Source organism: Crocuta crocuta, unplaced genomic scaffold, assembly GCF_008692635.1.
Source record: "Crocuta crocuta isolate KB4526 unplaced genomic scaffold, BGI_CrCroc_1.0 scaffold84, whole genome shotgun sequence".
Classification (NCBI taxonomy): Eukaryota; Metazoa; Chordata; class Mammalia; order Carnivora; family Hyaenidae; genus Crocuta; species Crocuta crocuta.
This window is the reverse complement of record NW_027530213.1, coordinates 4,499,682-4,521,698: the sequence shown is the minus strand read 5'-3', so window position 1 is coordinate 4,521,698 and position 22,017 is coordinate 4,499,682. Positions and strand designations below refer to the sequence as shown.

The 22,017-nt window shown below is 43.7% G+C and overlaps 2 protein-coding genes across 2 annotated transcripts; both read left to right on the top strand.

Annotated features, from left to right (window-relative positions):
• Nucleotides 1-1,636: 1,636 nt before the first annotated feature.
• Nucleotides 1,637-9,924, top strand: LOC144232578 (carbonyl reductase [NADPH] 1-like). Its single transcript, XM_077765417.1, has 3 exons — nucleotides 1,637-1,959; nucleotides 2,519-2,626; nucleotides 9,239-9,924. The coding sequence occupies exons 1-3, from the start codon at nucleotides 1,671-1,673 to the stop codon at nucleotides 9,730-9,732; spliced, it is 891 nt and encodes a 296-aa protein (XP_077621543.1). The 5' UTR covers nucleotides 1,637-1,670; the 3' UTR covers nucleotides 9,733-9,924.
• A 1,986-nt stretch (nucleotides 9,925-11,910) lies between these two features.
• On the top strand, nucleotides 11,911-20,525 carry LOC144232577 (carbonyl reductase [NADPH] 1-like). Its single transcript, XM_077765416.1, has 3 exons — nucleotides 11,911-12,199; nucleotides 12,769-12,876; nucleotides 19,968-20,525. The coding sequence occupies exons 1-3, from the start codon at nucleotides 11,911-11,913 to the stop codon at nucleotides 20,447-20,449; spliced, it is 879 nt and encodes a 292-aa protein (XP_077621542.1). The 3' UTR covers nucleotides 20,450-20,525.
• The last annotated feature ends 1,492 nt before the right edge of the window (nucleotides 20,526-22,017 follow it).

The following is a 22,017-nucleotide window of genomic DNA, read 5'->3' as shown; positions in this document are numbered from 1 at the left end:
ACCTTGAGCAAAATCCTGCATGTAGCTGTACATCAATCAGTCTCCTAGGTGTACAATTTGAGAGAAGTCATAGGATTGCCATGAAGAGCAAATGAACTAATACCCGTGAACAGCCTGAAAACAATGGCCATGGAAACAATGGATAGGTCCATATTTAAAAAAATATTTTTTTTTTTACAAATAGTTTATTGGCAAGTTGGTTTTCATATAACACCCAGTGCTCATCCCCACAAGTACCCTCCTCCATGTCCATCTCCCCCTCCGNCAACTATCTTTTCCCATTCCGTCGGTGGCCTATTAGTTTTATGGTTGTTTCCTTTGCCGTGCAGAAGCTTTTAATCTTGATGAGGTCCCCATAGTTTATTTTTCCTCTTGAGTCTTTCGCTTTTGTGGATGTATGAAGTAAGAAATTGCTGCGGTTGAGGTGAAGGAGGTTGTTTCCTGCTTTCTCCTCTAGGGTTTTGATGGTTTCCTGTCTCACGTTCAGGTCCTTTATCCATTTTGAGTTTATTTTTGTGTATGGTGTGAGAAAATGATCTAGTCTCATTCTTCTGCATGTTGCTGTCCAGTTCTCCCAACATCATCTGTTAAAGAGGCTGTCTTTTTTTCCATGGATATTCTTTCCTGCTTTGTCAAAGATTACTTGGCTGTATACACTTGGGTCCAGCTGAGTTTTCAATTCTATTCCATTGGTCTATGTGTCTGTTTTTGTGCCAATACCATACTGTCTTAAAAATCTTTCCATACAAAAGGGCTATTAATGTTTTCTCTGTTACTTGGTTTTTCTAAACTGACCCACAATGCATAACAAAACCTAGGACAAACCTTAGCATGACAACTGCTGGGTTGGAAATGTACCCCAGTATGACTTAGATCCTTTTTTTCCATGATACTTTACAAATAACTAATTATATAGAACAGTGAGCAACTCTGCCCTTGGACAAACACTAGATATAGGCAATATAGGCAAACAGGAGATTATGTGACCATTAGATCAAACATTCCAAGCACTCCTTGGCCATAGTGAGCTTCATAAATATTCCCTCGCACTGGGGCCCACTGGGAATCACACAGAAGGAGGAATCCTGCCCACACCCCAGTCTCAGCACAAGACTTAATTCTCTTGTTCTCCCTCTTGAGATTCTCCTAAAAAAGCAAAAGAGTCTGTGTCCTCAGAGGCAGTTCCCCTGTGCAAGGCACTTCACTGCATCTTGGAAGAAAGCAACCTTTCCTTTCTGCAGAGGAAAGAAGGACACATTCCCGAGACAATATCTGTACTCCTTTATTTCTACTGGGGTTTTCCTAAAAATTTTACTTTACCTACCCTGTATCACTAGCCCCCTATTAACCCAAGATCAACTACCTTAGTTTTGGGGAACACATCAGGTGGCCTCAAAACATTGCTTGGCTCAGATATAGGATCCTAAGCAACACAGTCCTGGTTGGGCTCAGGGTGCAGCCCCAGGATATACAAATTTGATACAGCTTTATTAGGAAACCGTCTGGAATTTGGCCCCTCCTTTCATGGAGGGATAGAGGTGGGGCCTTAGCCTCTAGGAGTCACAGCCTTTGATCTGAGAACACAGTTTTCCTGGCATCACTGACTGTGGCCAGGCCTCTGCACCACTAGCCCTCGGTGTGGCCCACAGCACCGTCCACTCCACACAGCCATGTCTTCACACACCCGCGTGGCGCTGGTGACGGGGGCCAACAAGGGCATTGGCTTCGCCATCGTGCGTGACCTGTGCCGGCAGTTTTCGGGGGACGTGGTGCTCACAGCACGGGATGAGTCACGGGGACAGGCAGCCCTGCAGCAGCTCAAGGCCGAGGGCCTGAGCCCCCGCTTCCACCTGCTGGACATCAACGACCTGCAGAGTATCCACACCCTGCGTGACTTCCTACGCAAGGAGTACGGGGGCCTGGACGTGCTGGTCAACAACGCAGGCATTGCCCTTAACAGTAAGGACATGGGAACTCTTAGGCCAGGAGACCTCCCTTAGGGGACCACTCAGGGTGTGTTTGTGGCTGGTGTCTGAACCACTGCTATGGGGCCTGGTTTCTGAGGGGATCTAGAACAACCTCCCTAGGGAAGTAGATGGACTGGAGACCCAGGGAGAGCAGAATCCTCCAGAAATTACAAAGCTTTCCAGCCAGAGGACTTTAGCACTGCCATGCATCAGACTATCAGGGACCTCACCCAGGTTTTTCCAGTTTCCCTGGATTGGTTGTGAGTCATTTCCTAAATATTTAACCTATTTTGCAATAAACAACACATTGTAAACAAGGACACACAGAAATCCCATTGTGCGTCCTTCCCTTAGGCTCCCCAGATGGTGCCCACTTACAAAGCTACACAGCATCCAGCAGCCAGAGAATTCACACCGGGAAAATAGTGTTATCTAACACAGAAATGACTGAGAACGCACCAGTTTGCACATGAAAAAAAAGTTATTGTCACTTCGTGGAATATTCTTGGAATGCAACTTCTTACTAATCTACTCTCCTTCTCCCCTACCAGTGCGTGATCCTACACCCTACCATATTAAAGCAGAAATGGTGATGAAAACAAACTTCTTTGGTACCAGAGACATGTGCGCAGAACTGCTGCCTCTAATGAAACCCCAAGGTAGGTGTGACAAGGGGCCCAAGCAGTGCTGTTTCTGAAATGATGTGGCTCCTGCCTCGCAACCTCTTCTTCCAGCCCTGCTCCCTCTCCCTGCTCAGCCACCATGGTCTCCCTGCTATGTCCTCACATGGACAGGTGCTATATCCCTCAGGACTCTGTACATACATGTCCAGCACTCAACAGTGCCCTCTGTCCTGCTGGCCTTTCACAACTGGCTCTTTGGTCTCATGTCGTCATTTCAAACTCTACTCACAGAGGCCTTTTCTTCACTTTGTGTCCCTCACAGGTGCACTTCCCTAGGGATTCCTTCCTGGAACCTTTCTTCTCCTTCTCCCTCCCTCTGAGTGATTCTATTTAGGCTATTGGACTCTTCACTCTTCAAATTTCTCAGGCTCCCCTAAAATCTGTCACCTGCCTAGAACATTCCCTAGGATGTTCTCTTCCTGCCTCTCCTTCTCCTCAGGACGCCATCCCGTCCCTCCACTAATCTAACCACTTATGCCCCCCATCCACACCCCCATATAAACATCTAAAATATGTCCAGATGACCTTTGTAATTGCCAAATAACACCCTGGTAACAGACCACTCCATCCACCCTCCATGGACTGGGTCACCATTCCTACCTCCTGATTATCACACCAGGTCCTAACAGTTGTTCTACAGAGTTTGTCCCCAAGATTTATCCATCCCAGCTCTCCAACAGAGACTTGGCTGTCATTTATGAACAACTGCAACCTTCCTAATAGATGCAGCTTCTTCTGTCTTTTCCTTTCTGGTTATTCTCTGTACTCCCTAGTGCTCACTTACTCCCAAAGGTCTATCAGGAGCAAAGTCTAATCCTGAGAACAACTTGTAGTGATCTCTGTCATCAGACCTGCCACAGTCCAAGTCCAACAACCTCTCCTCACCTTGTTCAATGTTTGCACACAAACACACACACACACACACACACACACAAACCCAGCCATAATTACTTGGTTGTAAACTACTGCAACATTTACCCCCCTGTTAACGTGATGAAGGAACCACCACACATTTAGTACACTAATTAAGTAAGCTGATACTTTTAGAAAGATTAGGGTGTCTGGCTTGAATGAGGACATGCATGTCCAGTTTACTCTCAGTTCTGCCTCCACTGCCTCTTCCGTCCTGGAAACATCCTATCTTCCTTCTATCCCCGACTTCACTGGCACCCAAGGGTACTCTCAAATGTCCCTCAACTCCTTTACTCACCACAACATTGATGGGGGATGAGTTTTCTGTGCCAGCATCACACATCCTCCATGTATTCCCCTTAGAAGGCACAAATCACACTTCTGGCTGATAGTTTTCTCACGTACTGAACAGTGTGGTTACCCGCTGTGTATTGGCCCGGACCAGAATGAGGAATGAATGCTCTCCTGTATTTGCAAAGGCAGGCTCTAGCCAAATATTGATCTGGTCTCAGGAAAACTACACTCATGCATATGGAAATGCGAGCTATATTCTCAGAGTAAGAGCAGGGTTTTCTTGATTTTGGAAATAAGAAAGTTCTTCTTATTTGGGGGTTTGGCAGCCACAGTGGTTCATGTTATCAGGACAACCCACTCTGGGGAGACTATCTGGGAGGAGTCCTAGCTAGGGTAGCCAAAGGAAATACAGTCCCTCCTCCCCATACTTCAGACACTAGGATACAAAGTACAATCTCTAATGACATTCACCAGTTCTCTGTGGGTTAGAACACATCCAAAAGGCCAATGTGTGCTCTGTTTTTAGGCATGGAAAGATAAGCCAAAAGACAGAATCTTGACTTACAGATATTGAGAGATATGAAATGTTGAGTCTTCTTTTATATTTAACCAACAGAATCAATACTCAACCAATTGAATCACTAAGGCACCCCTCTTCTTATATTTTTTAAGTTTATTTATTTATTTTGAGAGAGAGAGAGAGAGAGTACCAGTGGGAAGGGGCACAGAGAGTAGGAGAGGCAAGTCCCATACTTTCATTGCAGAGCCCAGTTGGGCCTTGGACTCATGAACCATGGGATCATGACCTGAGCAAAATCAGTGGTTGGACGCTTAAACCAGCTGAGCCACTCAGGCACCCCAATTCTTCTTATGTTTTAATTCTGTCTTCAGTAACAGTTTTAGTTAAATGTTAGGCAGAAAACAAAGATGAGAACTTACAACAAATAGATGCCCATCACCTGTCTTAACCACGCAATTAGTATCAGTGTCACATATATCCCTCCCTACGTTCCCTATCTTTTCATTCTCATTACACCAAAAGTCCTATTCCTGAAATTGAAAGATATTCTCCTTAAAGGGATGAGCTATTTTCATTCTTTGTCTCTTTAAATTATACTCTACATTTATTTCAAAAAGATATTAAGCTATAATCATCTCTAAGGTATTGAACAAATGTTGGAAATCTGAGCACTCTTGTTCATCATACATAAGTTTAAAATACTAGGTAGAAATATGGTCTTATTAAGGCTACTGTTACTACGGAAACCTTACAGAAGTTGTTGTCAACCTTTCTTTCAGAAGGTACTGCAATATCCTGTACTCTGACAAAAACACTAGAGGAATATGGAGGGAAAATTATAAGAGTAAAATATCTCACTCACACACACACTCTGACATATTGGTTCTAGAAAGGATAGGTGGCTGGACATTTCTAGATGTGATGTGCTAGGCATTTTATATAAGGTCCCCATTAAGAACCTGGAGGAATAATGGATCTCCAGGTCACAAGCACAGCTCATTGAAGAACAAGGTCATGTGACATCCAATTAGTGGTTCTTCCCACTGCTCAAGGTTCTCAAATCATTTTCCCTACATTCCCGTCTTCAAATGAAGCCTTACCTAGTAAGTCCAGAGAAACAGGAAATAAAAGGACTCTGCTCTATTGGGGCAATGTCTTCCTCATTCCAAGACTCCCAGCTACCTCAGGGAAAACCACAGGAGGCATATTTTAAAATTTTTGAAGTGTTTTCCAAAACCCCTTATCTGTCAAGAGACTGAGGAACTGGTCCTCTTGATATCAGAAAACATGAATCTTCCAGGGAACATGACAAAAGTTAAAACATCAAAAGTCAGGAGAACGAGCTTTGACTTACAGATTCTGAATAGCCATGAGAGTCACATACTGCCCTTGAAGTATGTGACCCCAGATGAGACGATGTCTAAAATATCTTGTGTTCTGGAGATCAGTGTGGCTCTTCTTTTGGAAGTAAAGTTTGGAGAGGGAGAGATTTCCTCAAAATAGATCCTGGCCACATACAGGTACTGGTCTGGACAAACTGTTAGCCCAAAACACACAGCAGCCCCACCAGAACACGAGTCCTTTCTTACTTGGGTGACATGCTTTTCACACTGACTGTCACAGGGAAATTCTTTACATGCTACCTCACACACAATGTCACGCACTTACAGTCACACATACAGTCTCTTTCTCATATGTATACATATGCACTCACACACCCTTATCACAGGAAATCTGGTTGCTCCATACATTCTTTTTTTAAAAGTTTATTTATTTGTTTTTGAGAAAGAGAGAGCGCACATGTAAGGGTGGGACAGAGAGAAAGAGAGAGAGAGAGAGCGCGCGCGAATGAGAATCCTAGGTAGGCTCCAAACTGTCATTGCAGGGCCCAACACAGACTCAAGCCCACAAACCATGAGATCATGACCAGAGTTGAAATAAAGAGTGGGACACTTAACTGACTAAGCGATCCAGGCACCCCACCCTTAAACTTCTTAGCACACAGACTGTGTGCATTCCAGCTCAGAGTCCTCGAAATGACACATGAAAGCCATGAGTCTACTCTGGAGACAAAATAATTGGATCAGATGCTTTGCTGTATAAACTCTCTAAGTACCTCCTATTCCTGCACTTGTGTTTCCTGTCCTGAGCTGTCAGACCAAAAGAGTTTACCACCTCACCCATTTCTAAGGTGAAGCCCGCTGACAGCCATCCTGCCCATTTGGAGGCATGGTTAGTGCATGAAACTGGCCTGGGGTGAGGGAATGGTTGAAGCATCTACTACAAGGAATTTACCTACAAAACTATCTTACTCCCAGTCAGACTTCCCTCATATACACTGGTAAGCGTTTTCACAGTGGACACTACTTTTCCTGAGAGAGACAATACAGAATAGACAAGGGGGCATCACTTCACTACACACAGCCTATGGACAGGTAGTAGAGTTTCTCCATCTACTGACTATATTAAAGGTACATAAAAAGATAGCTCCAAGCCCCTATGAGTAAATGTTGCTGTCTTTCTGGTATACCAGTCACCCAGCATGCGTTCCTCTGCCCCTGTCTTATTTCACACACTTCTGTGTTCTGCCATTTTGAATCATTAATGGGTATTATTCTTATTGTGAGACAGACCAGTGATGTTTCTGAAAATAAAGTAAGTCTAATTAGAAGTAAGTAATAAAACCTGAGAGGTGCTTACTAAAACATTTGAGAAGTAAGTTCCATTAAACTGACACTTAACATGATATAGATGAAAGGAAGGACTGGAATAACTGACCCCTTTCTCTTTTTATTTTTTTCTTTTTTTTTTTACAAATAGTTTATTGTCAAGTTGGTTCCATGTAACACCCATGCTCATCCCCACAAGTGCCCCCCTCCATGCCCAACTCTCCCCTCCCCCCAACACCCGTCAGTCCTCTGTTTTTAGTATTCAAGAGTCTCTCATGGTTTGCATCTCTCGCTTTCCCTCACCATTTCCCCCCTTCTTCTCCCCCATGGTCCTCCGTTAAGTTCCCCCTAATCCTCCTATACCTGCAAACATATGATATTTGTCCTTCTCTGCCTGACTTATTTCACTCAGCATAACACCCTCAAGGACCATCCACGTTGCTACACATGGCCATAACTGACCCCTTTCTAAAAGGTATTTATGTTAGCAAACTCTTACATTCATAAGGCACTTTCTAGAAATCATTTTAATTATCTCTAAACACCACTTTTTAAAAAAAATTTTAATAGTTTATTGTCAAGTTGGTTTCCATATAACACATAGTGCTCATCCCCACAAGTGCCCTCCTCCATGCCCATCACCCCCCTTCCCATAGTCTCCCACCTTCATCAGCCCTCAGTTTGTTCTCAGCATTCAAGAGTCTCTCATGGTTTGCCTCCCTACCTCTCCCCCACTATTTTTCACCCCTTCTTCTTCCCCACGGTCCTCTGTTAAGTTCTTCCTAATCCTCCTATACGTGCAAACATATAGAGCTGTCCTTCTCTGCCTGACTTATTTCACTCAGCATAACACCCTCAAGGTCCATCCATGTTGCTACACATGGCCAGATTTCATTCTTTCTCATTGCCATGTAGTATTCCATTTAAACACCACTTAATGAGAGTCATAGTGTCATGCATTGTCTTTTTCATTGAACTTATATGGCACTGCCATTCCTTGGTGGGATGGAGCTCAGAGTTAACTGACCATGAATGTATTCCCTACATATTTACATAAAATAAGGATGGTTTCCTAATGTTATTGAAGCTCTTATTGTTCATAAATTCTCATAACCTTTCTATTACACAAAGGATTCCCATGGAGATATAAACATAGTAAACTATACATGTCAATATAAGTTCACATTAATGAATACTAACTATATATTTTTGAAAAAGATTAGTGAGAACTACATGATCAACACTCGGCTTTACTGAGATACAATTCACATATCATACACTTCACCCATTTTAGGTATGCAATTCAGTGGAGTTTAGTATATTGACAGAGGTGTAGAGCAGTCATTACCTCAGGATTAGCACCCTGTCATCACCCCAGGAGAACTTGTGCCCTTGGCCTGAGCCCTATAGTCCTGCATTCCCACTGCCATAAGCAACCTCAAATCTACTTTCTGTCAAAACATTTACTTTTCTGGACATCCGCATGTAAAAAAAATCATATAATGAAGTTTTTTCTCACTGGCCACTTTATTTTGGGTAATGTTATCAAGAGTCATCTTTATTGTAGCATTTCTTTTTATAGCACCTCTTTAACAGGGGACTCTTCCACTACCCCTTTCCATGACCATATCGCCTAGTGTTTTCTCACTGCTCTCAAGGTGATGAAATCCCAACATAGAGAAAATAGCATGCACCTTGGCCCATGACGCGATTTGTTTTTACCTGGTTACAGCAGAGTGACAACCCCTATGCACTCTGTTCTTCAAAAGGTCATCAATTAACTGATCTGTTGTTTCTTGGTTGATAGACACCCATTCACTGAGCATTGCCCATCAGAGCATAAGACGGTAAGCGGTCCCAAAGGGGACCTGTGAAGAAAAGTGGCTCTCTACTCATCATTGCAGTGAATGCCTCCTTACCTTCAGATAACACGTTTCTGTATAAATCACTCTCTTTTCTTTATGGGACATCTGGGCACTGCCCTCCCCGTTAGATCATTTCGCTGATGTCATCTGAGACATTATGAGTGTTACAAGGGTCAAGACTGTATTGTGTCCTTCATGTATGTAGGAAGATTACATTAACACTCATAGCAAACTGGTAATTGTCTCCCGAATGGACAAATTCAAGCAATTTTGGTATTCATCATTCTTGTGCCTGCTATTCCATGTGACTACTTGTGTTGTATTTTAGGCAGAGTGGTCAATCTGTCTAGCATAATGTGCTTAGTAGCTCTTAAAAACTGCAGCCCAGAACTTCAGCAGAAGTTCAGAAGTGAGACCATCACAGAGGAGGAGCTGGTGGGGCTCATGAACAAGTTCGTGGATGACGTAAAGAACAAAGTGGACCAAAGCGAAGGCTGGCCTGATGTGAAACTCCCACCGTATGGAGTGTCAAAGATAGGTGTCACAGTCCTGTCCAGAATCTACGCCAGGAAACTGAGTGAGCAGAGGAGGGGGGACAACATCCTCCTGAATGCCTGCTGCCCTGGGTGGGTGAGAACAGACATGGGTGGACCTAATGCCATTAAAAGTCCAGAAGAAGGAGCAGAGACTCCCATCTACTTGGCCCTTTTGCCCTCGGATGCTAAGGGGCCTCACGGGGAGTTTGTTATGGAGAAGAAAGTTGAACAATGGGAACCCCCGTCTCAGTTCCCTTCATGGCTTTCTTATAATGCCATGATTTGACTAAACATATTTCACAGTCAACAACGTCCTTATCAAAAAAATCATTTTTCATATCAAGTACTCACATTGAATTGTCTACTAACTCTGTGAAGTCTTTTGTGATTTCTTTTCTGATACTTGAGAAGAAAAAGTGGAATTAATCACAATAATGATTGAACATCATAGATCAATAAACAATTCTAATTAAATGTCCACATGTGCAGATTATTCCTTACCAACCAGTCCGAAAAACTACCAGGGTCTACATTAGGTGAAGAGAAGGGACTTGAACACAGGGGTTGGTATACGTAGTGAATATTTTAGCCTTTGTAGGCCAATGGCCTCTGTTGGACCTACTCAAATCTTCTGTTTAGCTTGAAAGTCACCATAGAAGACATATAGACCCATGAACGGGGCTGGATTTTCCTAGCCAGTATTGTTTATTAGCCTTCAATATGACATGGCCACCTCACCATGGAGAGACATCCATGTGGTCTCCTTAAATATGAAAGTCATTAGAGAAAAAGTTGCTTCGAGGTGAGAAATGGAAGTGGGCACGAGAGGTGCATCCACGAGACAATCTGAGACAAGGGGGAAAGTGAATATGGATTGCTATCAATGGCATGAAAGAATTACTGTTAAATCTCCCCAAGGCAAATGTGCTATTCATGTAAGGATAAAGTGCCACCGAGTTGGTAACATTAACATGGTCTAGCAAAATCTCTAGAGAAGAAGGAAGATAATAAAGTACTCTCCATGATGAAGCTAGTTTGGTGGACTCATGGATGTCTACAGTCCTTGCCACTTTCCTCTTTGAAAGTTTTCACATCAAACATCTGGAAATAAAAATGTCTTGAATCTGCCGCTTTACGGGGTGACCTTGAGCAAAATCCTGCATGTTGTTGGATGTCAATCTCCTCAAGTGTACAATCTGGGGGGAAATGATAGGATTTACATGAAAAGTAAATGAACTACTACAGGTGAATAGGCTGAAAACAATGGTGGTGCAAAGTATCCTTCTGACACATCCAGGGCCTGGAAGGGAGCTTCTTCCTGCCCCACACCACGCATGGCTCCCCTGGGGCCTCCATGAATGCCCACCACCACCATCCCCTCACAGAAGCATCCGTGTCGTATAGACTCCCTCCTCTCATGATTATTTTTCATTCTTCACCAAGGGTTTTCAGGCTGACGGAAATGAGAACTTTCAGTCCCTGCAAGCAAGTGTTGGTCCATACTTTAAACAGTCTTTCCCTACAAAAGGGCTATTAATGTTTTCTCTGTTATTTGGTTTCTCTAAACTGACACACAATGCATAACAAAACCTAGGACAAAACGTTAGCATGTCAACTGCTGGGTTGGAAATGTACCCCAGTATCACTGAGATCCTTTCTTGCCATGATACTTTACAAATAACAACTAATTATATAGAACACTGAGCAACTCTGACCTTGGACAAACACAAGAAATAGGCAATATAGGCAAACAGGAGATTATGTAACCATTAGATCAAACATGCCAAGCACCTTCTTGGCCACAGTGAGCTTCGTAAACATTCCCTCCCACTGGGGCCCCACTGGGAATCACACAGAGGGAGGAATCCTGCCCACACCCCAGTCTCAGCACAGGACCTAATTCTCTGTTTCTCCCACTTAAGATTCTCCTAAAAAAGCAAAGGGATCTGTGTCCTCAGAAGCCATTCCCGCGTGCAAGCCACTTCACTGCATCTTGGAAGAAAGCATCCTTTCCCAATCTGCAGAGGAAGGACACATTCCCAAGATCATATCTGTACTCCTTTTTTCCTGTAGAGGTTTGCCCAGAATAATTTTAGCTCACCTACTATCAATCTCTACCCCGCACTAACCTATAACCAACACGTTTTTGGGGAGCAGACCAGTCCAACCAGAACCAATGCTGGCCTCAGAGGAAGCATCCCAAGAGTACACAGTCCTGGTTGGCTTCAGGGTGCCGCACTAGGAGCCACGGATTTGGTACAGCATCATTAGGTAACCTGGAATTTTGACCCCTCCTTTCATAGAAGAACGAAGGTGGGGCCTCGGGCTCTAGGAGTGACTGGATCCCAGAAACAGTTCTACTGGCATCTCTGACTGTGGCCAGACCTCTGCACCACTAGCTCTCAGTGTTGTCCATAGCACCATCCGCTCCACACGCAGGGACACGCTTGCACCCCACACAGCCATGTCTTCACACACCCGCGTGGCGCTGGTGACCGGAGCCAACAAGGGCATTGGCTTTGCCATCGTGCGTGACCTGTGCCAGCAGTTTCCGGGGGAGGTGGTGCTCACGGCGCGGAACGAGGCGCGGGGACAAGCGGCTGTGCAGCAGCTCCAGGCTGAGGGCCTGAGTCCCCGCTTCCACCTGCTGGACATTGACGACCTGCAGAGCATCCGCGCCCTGCGTGACTTTCTGCGCAAGGAGTACGGGGGCCTGGACGTGCTGGTCAACAACGCCGGCGTCTGCTTTGATGGTAAGGATGTGGGAAATCATAGGCCAGGAGGCCTCCCTTAGGGGACCACCCAGGGGGTGTTGGGACTGGTGTCTGAATGGCCATAGCTCTGGTGCCATAGCTCTGAGGGGGTCAAGAACAAATCCCTAGGGAAGTAGATGGACTGGAGGCACAGGGAGAGCAGAAACCTACAGAAGGTGCAAGCCTTCCCAGCCAGAGGACTTTGGCATTGCCATGGACCCTACTTAGGGGACCACACTCTCAGGGACCCTACCCAGGTTTTTGCAAATTACCCTCATTGGACTTTGTGCAGCTCCATGAATTTTGAAATTATTTTGAAATACACAAAACCTCCCAGGCTCATGTGCAGAGACTATAGGTGCACCACCTTAGCTTCTTGAAGTGGTGCCAACAAACAGAGCTACACAGCATCAACCTGCCAGATAATAAATGTTGGGATAGACTGTTCACTAACCTGCACACTACTGAGAATTGACCAGATTACACATATAACAAAAATGCTATTATCACTTCACGGAATTTTCTCAATGGCTACTGCTTATTAATCTATTCTCCTTCCCCGCTACAAGTTGATGACCACACACCCTTACATATTCAAGCAGAAGTGACAATGAAAACTAACTTCTTTGGTACCCGGGACGTGTGCACGGAACTGCTGCCTCTAATGAAACCCCAAGGTAGGTGTGATGAGGGGTCCAAGGAGTGGTGTTTCTGACATGATCTGGCCCCTGACTCTCTGACCTCATCTAAGGGCCCTGTTCCCTCTCCCTTGCTCAGCCCCACCAGCCTCCTTGCTGTATCCCCACCCGGACATGTGCCCTTCGCCTCGGGACGCTGAACACACGTGTTTAGCACTCAGCTGTGCCCTCTGTCCTGCTGGCCTTTCACAACTGGCTTTTTATTCCCCTTCATGTCTCCATTCTAAACTCTCCTCACAGAGGCCTTTTTCCTGGCTCTGTGCCCCTCACAGGTGCACTTCCCTGAGGATTCATTCCTGGACCCTTTCTTCTCCCTCTCCCTCCCTCTGAGTGATTTTATCCAAACTAGTAGACTCTTCACTGTCTAAATATCTCAGGCCCCACAAAAATAGGTCACCAGTCTAGGACATTCCCAGAGCTCCTGACACATATAGTTCTCTTCCAGCCCCTACCTCTCATCCTGATGTCCTCGCTTCCCTCCTCGAGTCCTGGCTCTCCAGACCCCAATCCACACTCCCACCTAAACACATAAAACACGTCCAGATGACACTTGTACTTTCCCAATATCATCCTGGTCACAGACCCCACCATCCACCCACCATGATAAATGAGGTCAGCATGCCCACCTCCTGATTATCACTGACCAGGTCCTAACAGTTATCCTATGGATTTGGTCCAACCTTCTTCATTCCAGCTCTCCAACAGATTCAGCTGTCATTTCTAGACCACCGCAACCTTCCTAAGAGACGCTGCTTCTTCTGTCTTTTCCTATCTACTTATTCTCTGTACTCTCTGAGTGTGCACTCACTCCTGAAAGGCCCTCAGCAGCAAAGCCCTTGCCCTGAGCATAACTTGTAGGGATCTCTGTCATCAGCCCTGCCAAGTCCAGGCCCATCAGCTCCCACTAACCTTGTTCAGCAGTTTGGAGCAAACAAACTACCATAATTCCTTGATTGTACACTACTGTAATATTTACCCCCACATTAATGTGATGGGGAACCACCACCTACTCAGTACACTCATTAAGTAAGATGACACTTTTAGAAAGATTAGGATGTTTGGCCTGAATGAGTACATGTGTGTACAGTTTACACTTAGTTCTGCCCCCATTCCCTCTTCCGTCCTGGAAAATTCCATCACTTCTTCTACCACTGGCTTCACTGGTACTCAAATATCCCCACACTGCTTTACTCACCACAACATTGTTGTGTGATGGGTTTCATGCGCCAGCACCACACAGCCTGCACATCTCTCCCTAGAAGGCAAAACTCACTTCCAACTGATTGTTTTCTCACTTAGTGAACAGTGTGAATGTTTGCTGTGTATTGACTTTCGATAAGAATGAGGAATGGGTGCTCTCCTGCATTTGCTTAGCAAGGCTCTAATCAAACAACTGCTCTTGACTCAGGAAAACTAGACTCACGGACATGGAAATGCAAGCTATATCCCCAGTGTAAGAGCACTGTAAGGGTTTTCTTGCCTTTGGAAACACCAGAATTCTTCCATTATTTGGGGGAATGGCAGCCACAGTAGTTCATGGTACCATAACATTTTAAAAATTAATTAATTAATTTTTTACAAATAGTTTATTATCAAGTTGGTTTCCATATAACACACCGTGCTCATCCCCACAAGTGCCCTCCTCCATGCCCATCTCCCCCGTCCCCCCCTACCCCCATCAGTACTCAGTTTGTTCTCAGCATTCAAGAGTCTCTCATGGTTTGCCTCGCTCCCTCTCCCTCAATTTTCCCCCCTTCTTCTCCTCCATGGTCCTCCATTAAGTTCCTCCTAATTCTCCTATACGTGCAAACATATGGTATTTGTCCTTCAGCATAACACCCTCAAGGTCCATCCATGTTGCTACACATGGCCAGATTTCATTCTTTCTCATTGCCATGTAGTATTCCATTGTATAGATAATCCACATCTTCTTGATCCATTCATCCGTTGATGGACACTTAGGCTCTTTCCGTGTTTTGGCTATTGTTGAGAGCGCTGCTATGAACACTGGGGTACGTGTGCTCCTATGCATCAGCATTCCTATATCCCTTGGGAAATTCCTAACAGTGCTATTGCTGGGTCATAGGGGAGTTCTATTGTTAATTTTTTGAGGAACCTCCACACTGTTTTGCAGTGGGGCTGCACCAGTTTACATTCCCACCAACAGTGTAGGAGGGTGCCCATTTCTCCACATCCTCGTCAGCATCTAGAGTTCTCTGATTTGCTCATTTTAGCCACTCTGACCGGCATGAGGTGGTATCTCAGTGTGGTTTTGATTTGTATTTCCCTGATGAGGAGGGATGCTGAGCATCGTTTCATGTGTCTGTTGGCCATCTGGATGTCCTCTTTGGAGAAGTGTCTGTTCATATCTTCTGCCCATTTCTTCACTGGGTTGTTTGTTTTTCGGGCGTGTAGTTTGGTGAGTTCCTTATATATTCTGGATATTAACCCTTTATCTGATATGTCATTTGCAACTATCTTTTCCCATTCCGTCGGTGGCCTATTAGTTTTATGGATTGTTTCCTTTGCCGTGCAGAAGCTTTTATTCTTGATGAGGTCCCAATAGTTCATTTTTGCTCTTGATTCTTTTGCTTTTGTGGATGTATCAAGTAAGAAATTGCTGCGAAGGAAGTCAAGGAGGTTGTTTCCTGCTTTCTCCTCTAGGGTTTTGATGGTTTCCTGTCTCACGTTCAGGTCCTTTATCCATTTTGAGTTTTATTTTTTGTATGGTGTGAGAAAATGATCTAGTTTCATTCTTCTGCATGTTGCTGTCCAGTTCTCCCAACACCATCTTTTTTCCATTGGATACTCTTTCCTGCTTTGTCAAAGATTAGTTGGCTGTATACTTTTGGGTATAAATTGAGTTCTCTATTTTATTCCATTGGTCTATGTGTCTGTTTTTGTGCCAATACCATACTGTCTTGACGATGACAGCTTTAGAGTAGAGGCTAAAGTCTGGGATGGTGACACCTCCCATTTAAAGACCCCCAAATAGCCAAAGTAATACTGTAGAATAAAACCATGTTACCATAACTTTACACCCTTTAGTGACACTATCTGGGAGAAATTCAAGGGAGGATATCCAAGACATTATAATGTACCACCTGTCCCATTCTTCAGAAACCAGAAGACAAAGAACATTCTTGGATGACATCCACCAGATCTTTCTTAGCTCAGATCCCATTCAAAAGGCCAATGTTTGCTGTGTTTTGTGACTTGGGAGGACAAACCAAAAGACAGAATTATGACCTTAAGGACGTTGAGGGATAGTAGATATTATTATTTTTTAGTCCTTTCTCCAAAAAGAGTTTTACTGAAATAATTTAGCCACAAAAACAAAATAATAAGAATCTACAACACCCAGTGCCCACCACCAATCTTAACCAGGCAATCAGTATCGAGGCTATGTAAACCCTTCCCAATTCCATATCTTTTCCCTCCTATTTCCTCAAAATTCCTATTCCTGAATTTGAAGGGTACTCTTTTTAAAGGGATAAGCTGTTGTTCTTTTTTTTTTTTCTTTCTAAATTATCCCATGCACTTATCTCAAGAAAGATGTGAAGGTGTGATCGGGGGTGCCTGGATGGCTCAAAGATGATTTTGGCTCATGTCATGATTTAACAGTTTTGTGATTTCAACCCCCATATCGGGCTTGTGCTACAGTGAAGAGTCACCTTGAGATTCTCCCTCTCTCTCTGACCCTCCCCTGCTCAAACTGTCTTCATCAAAAATAAATAATAAATACATAAATAAACACTTAAAAAGATATTAAGGTATAAACACTCTAAGGAATCAAGAAAATGTTGGAAATCTGAGCGCTCTTGTTCATCAGACATAAGGTTAAAGTAAAGGCAGAAATACAGTCTTCTTAAGGCTACACCTGCCAAGAAACCTTACAGTAGTTTTCTCAACCTTCACTTGAGAAGATACTGCTTTGCAATATCCTGTACTCTGAAAAAACACTAAAGGAATTTGGTGGAAAATTTTAATAGTAAACATATCTCACTCACACACACAGTCGGACATATTGGTTCTAGAAAGGACAGGTGGCTGGCCATTCTAGATGTGATGTGCCAGGCATTTTATATATGGTCCCCATTAAGAACCTGAAGGAATAAGAATCTCAAGGTCACAGCACTGCTGGTTGAAGACCAAGGTCATGTGACATTCAAACTAGTGGTTCTTCCCACTACTGAAGGTCTTCAAGTCATTTTCCCTACATTCTCGTTCTTCAAATGAAGCCTTACCCAGAAAGTCCAGAGAAACAGGAAATAAAAGGACTCTGCTCTATGGAGCCAATGTCTTCCTCATTCCAAGACTCCCAGGTACCTCAGGGAAACCCACTGGACGTATATTTTAAAACTTTGAAGTGTTTCCTGAAGCCCCTCATCAGTCAAGAGACTAAAATTAGTCCTCTTAATATTAGAAAACATGAAACTTCCAGGGAATGTGATGAATGTTAAATCATCACAAGTCAAGAGAACCAGCTTGGACTTACAAACTCCAAATAGCCTTGACAGTTAAATACTGCCCTTGAAGTTTGTGACCCCAGATGAGATGATGTCTAAAATATACTGTGTTGTATAGATCACTGTGACTCTGGTTTAGGACAGTGAGGTTGACAGAGTAGGAGATAGTGAGAGATTGCCTAAAACTAGATCCCTTGTCACATACAGAGTAACAGTCTGGATGAAATGTAAGCCAAACACAACCTGACCCCACCAGCGCAAGGGTCCTTTCTGACCTGAGTGACATGCTCTTCACAGTGACTTTACAGGGCAACCCTTTCACACACTACTTCACACATCGTAGTACACACTCACAGTCACATTCGCATACAGTCTCTCTCATGCACACTCATATGGACAACAAATCTCATACATTCACATGACCTCACACACCCTTAACATAAGAATGTCAGGATGGCCCATACACTTCTTAGCGCATAGTCAGAGTCCTCAAAATAACACTTGAAAACTATGAGTCCACTATGACGACAAAAATGTTTGGGTCAGGGAATCTGCTGTGTAAACTCTACAAGTGCTTCCCACCTTGCACATGTGTAACATGTCTTGAGCTGTCAGTCTAGAAGGGACTAGAGAAGGTCCCTCCCAGTTTAAGGGGAAGCCCCCAGACAGCCACCCTGGCCCCCCAGAGATATGGTCAGTGCGTAGAACAGGCCTGGCGTGAGGGAATAGTTGCAGGATCTACTAGAAGGAATTTACCTACAAAACATCTTACTCCCTGTCAGGCTTCCCTCATATATACAGGGAACATTTTCACAGCTGATACAAGACTTCCTGAGATACACAATATAGAAAAGAAAAAAGGTCATCACTTTATTACAAACAGCCTACAGAGAGTTAGTAGAGATTATCCAACTACTGACTGTACTGCAGGTATGTAAGAAATACTCTGCAGTCCCTATGAGTAAATGTATTACTCTTTTTGGTAAACCAGTTACTCAGTGTGGGTTCATCTGTCCCGATCTTGTTCTTTTTCAAAGATTTCTTCTCTGTGTTTCGATCTTGAATCATGAAACATAGCTTATCATATTAGTACACCGGCAGATAATATTTTTGAAAATAGAATGATGATGTCTAGTAGCAAGTAATAAAACCTGAGAGGTGCTTACTGGAGCATTTGACAAATATGTTCTGTTAACCCTACACTTAATACGCTGTAATTGAAAGGAAAGACTGGGATACCTGAGCCCTTTCTAAAAGCTATTCATCTTAGAAAACTGTTACATTATCAAGATAGTTTATATAATTCATTTTAATTATCACTATCCACCATTTAATAAGAGTCATGGTGTAATGCATTATCTCTTTCATTGAGTTTGGACAGCACTGCCATTCCTTAGGGGGATGGAGCTGAGAGTTAAGTGACCACGACTGTCTTTCTGGGATATTTACATGCAAAACAGAGAGTTTCCTAATTTCCTTGTATCTTTTGACTTTTTTGTTATCTAAAAGTACTCACTGAAATATAAATATATATTTAGTATTTAATCATAAAAATAGTAAACTACGCATATCAATATAAGGTCGTTTTTATGAATACTGATATATTGTTAAAAGACAATTAGTGAGAAATGAGTCATTGCTTTACACCTATTTAATAGCTTTATTGAGATACAGTTCACATACCATACGCTTCACCCATTTCAGGTATGCAATTCACTGGATTTTAGTATATGGACAGAATTGTAGAACCATCACCACTTCAAGATTAACACACTGAAATCACCCCAAGGAGAACCCTTGCCCTTAGTTATCAGCCCTCTGATCTCCCATTCCCCCTGCCCTAAACAACCACCTATCTACTCTCTTTCTCTACATTTCCTTGTTCTGGACGTCTCAGATACAGAATCATATACCAAGTGGTGTTTTATAACGGGCCTCTTTAACGTTGGATAATGTTGTCAGGGTTCATCTGTGTTGTAGCATGCACTTCATTGCTTTTATGGCATCTCTTTACCATGTCAGTTTTCCACTGCTCCTTTCCACAACCATATTGCCTGGCATTCTGTCAGTGCCACGTTGATGAAATCACAAACATAGAAAATAGCTCGCAACTCAGCCCACTGAGGTGATTTGCTTTTCCTGGCTACAGCAGAGACAGCTTACCGATCCAATGCAGTCTTTCACCTTCAGAAGGCCTTCAACAAGCTGATCAGCTCTTTGTTGGTCAATAAACATCTATTCATACAACATTGTCAAAGTGATCATAAGATCTTTAGGGGGATCCAAGGGGGATCTATGAGGAAAGATAGGTCTCTCCTCATGAATGCGAGAGTGCCTCCTTACAGTCCACATAGCCTGTTACTGGATAAGCCATTTTCTTTTCTTCAGGGAACATCTGGGCACTGCCTCCCCATTAGATTCTTTACTGACATTATATGAGATACTAAGGGTATAACAATATTTGTGTTCTTCACTTATAGAGCCTTCATTAACACTCAGAGAAAACTGGTAATTGTCTCCCACATGGACAGATTTTAGCCAATTTTGTATTCATCATTCTCATGGGTGCCATTCTATGTGATTATTTGTGTTTTACTTTAGGCAGAGTGGTCAATGTGTCTAGCATAATGAGCTTCGTAGCTCTTGAATACTGTAGCCCAGGACTGCAGCAGAAGTTCAGAAGTGAGACCATCGCAGAGGAGGAGCTGGTGGGGCTCATGAACAAGTTCGTGGACGACGTAAAGAACAGAGTTCACCAAAACGAGGGCTGGCCTGATATGAAAGTAGTTGCATATGGAGTGTCAGAGATGGGTCTCACAGTCCTGTCCAGAATCCATGCCAGGAAACTGAGTGAGCAGAAGAGAGGGGACAACATCCTCCTGAACGCCTGCTGCCCTGGGTGGGTGAGAACAGACATGGGTGGACTAAAGGGCATCAAAACCGCGGAAGAAGGAGCAGAGACCCCTGTCTACTTGGCCCTTTTGCCCTCGGATGCTAAGGGGCCTCACGGGGAGTTTGTCATGGAGAAGAAAGTTGAACAATGGGGACTGCAACCTCAGTTCCCTCCATGGGTCCCATTATGATGCCCATGATGAGTTGACCAAACAGATTATACTGTCAACAATGTCCTTATAAAAAAAAAAGAGAGAGAGAAGAAGAAGAAAAGAAAAAAAAATCACTGTCCATATCAAGTACTCACATGAAACTGGCTACTAATTCTGTGAATTCTTTTGTGATTTCTCCTGTGATATGTGAGTAGAAAAAGTGGAATTAATGACAATAATGAATCATAGATGAATAAACAGTTCTAAGTAAATGTCCACATGTGCACATTGTTTCTTGCCAATGACCCCCAAAATCTAACAGACCCTAAGCTAAGTCAAGAGAAGGGACACTTTAACTCTGGGGTGAGTAACATTAGTGAAAGAGCCACATAGTGAATATTTTTGCCTTCACAGCCCAATGGTCTCTGTTGGACCTACTCAGATCTGCTGCTGTAGCTGGAAAGTCACCACAGATGATATATAAACTCATGAATGGGCTGGATGTCCCTCGCCAGCATACTTTATCAGCTTCTATTATGACAGGGGCACCTCACCACAGATAGACATCCTCTATGGTCTCTTTAAATATCAAACTCATTGGAGAAAAAGCAGCTGCAAGGTGAGAAATGGGAGTGGTCACTAGAGGTACATCCATAAGACAACCTGACAAAGGGGAAAGTGAACATGGATGGGTATCAATGCATATGAAAGAATTAATGTCAAATCTCCTCAAGGTGAATGTACTACTCAGGTAGGATAAATGGTCACCAAGTTTGTAATGTTAACACAGTTCAGCAAAGTCTCTGGAAAGATGAACACATGAGGATAGTAAGATATTCTTCATTGCCAAGGCTAGTTTCCTGGATACATGCATGTCTACAGTACTATTTTTCCACCTTTCTCTGAAAGCTTTCAGGACAAACATCTGGGTAAAAAAGTGTTCTGGTTCTGCCACCTTACAAGGTGACATTGAGCAACCTCCTGCATGTTGCTGTACCATCAGTTTCCTGAGTGTACAATTCAGGGGAAGTCACAGGATTTCCATGAAGAAATGAACTAACTAAGGTAAACAGGCTGAAAACAATGGCGGTGCAAAGTGTCCTCCATATGGGTCCCTGGAGTGGGGCCTGACACATCCAGGGCCCTGAGGGGAGCTTCTTGCTGCCCCACACCAAGCCTGGCTCCCCGGGGGCCTCAGTTAATGCCCACCACCTCCCTCCACTCACAGAAGCATCTGTGTTGTACAAACTACATCCTCTCATGATTATTTTTCACTCCTCACCAGGGGTTTTCTGGCTGACAGAAATGAGATCTGGTGGGCCTTGCAAGCAAGGGTAGGCCCATACTTCAAAAGTCTTTTCCTTCAGGGGCGCTTGAGTGACTCCGTCAGTTGAGCGTCCAATTTTGGCTCAGTCATTATCTCAAGGTTCACGAGCCCAATATTGCACTCTTCTGTCAGCACAGAGGCCACTTCAGACAGACTCTCTTCTGTCTCTCTCCCTCTGTCTCTCTCTCATTCTGTCTCTCTGTCTCTGTCTGTCTCTCTCTGTCCCTCTATTGCTCTTTCTCTTTATCTCTATTTAAGAATAAATAAATAAACTTAAAAT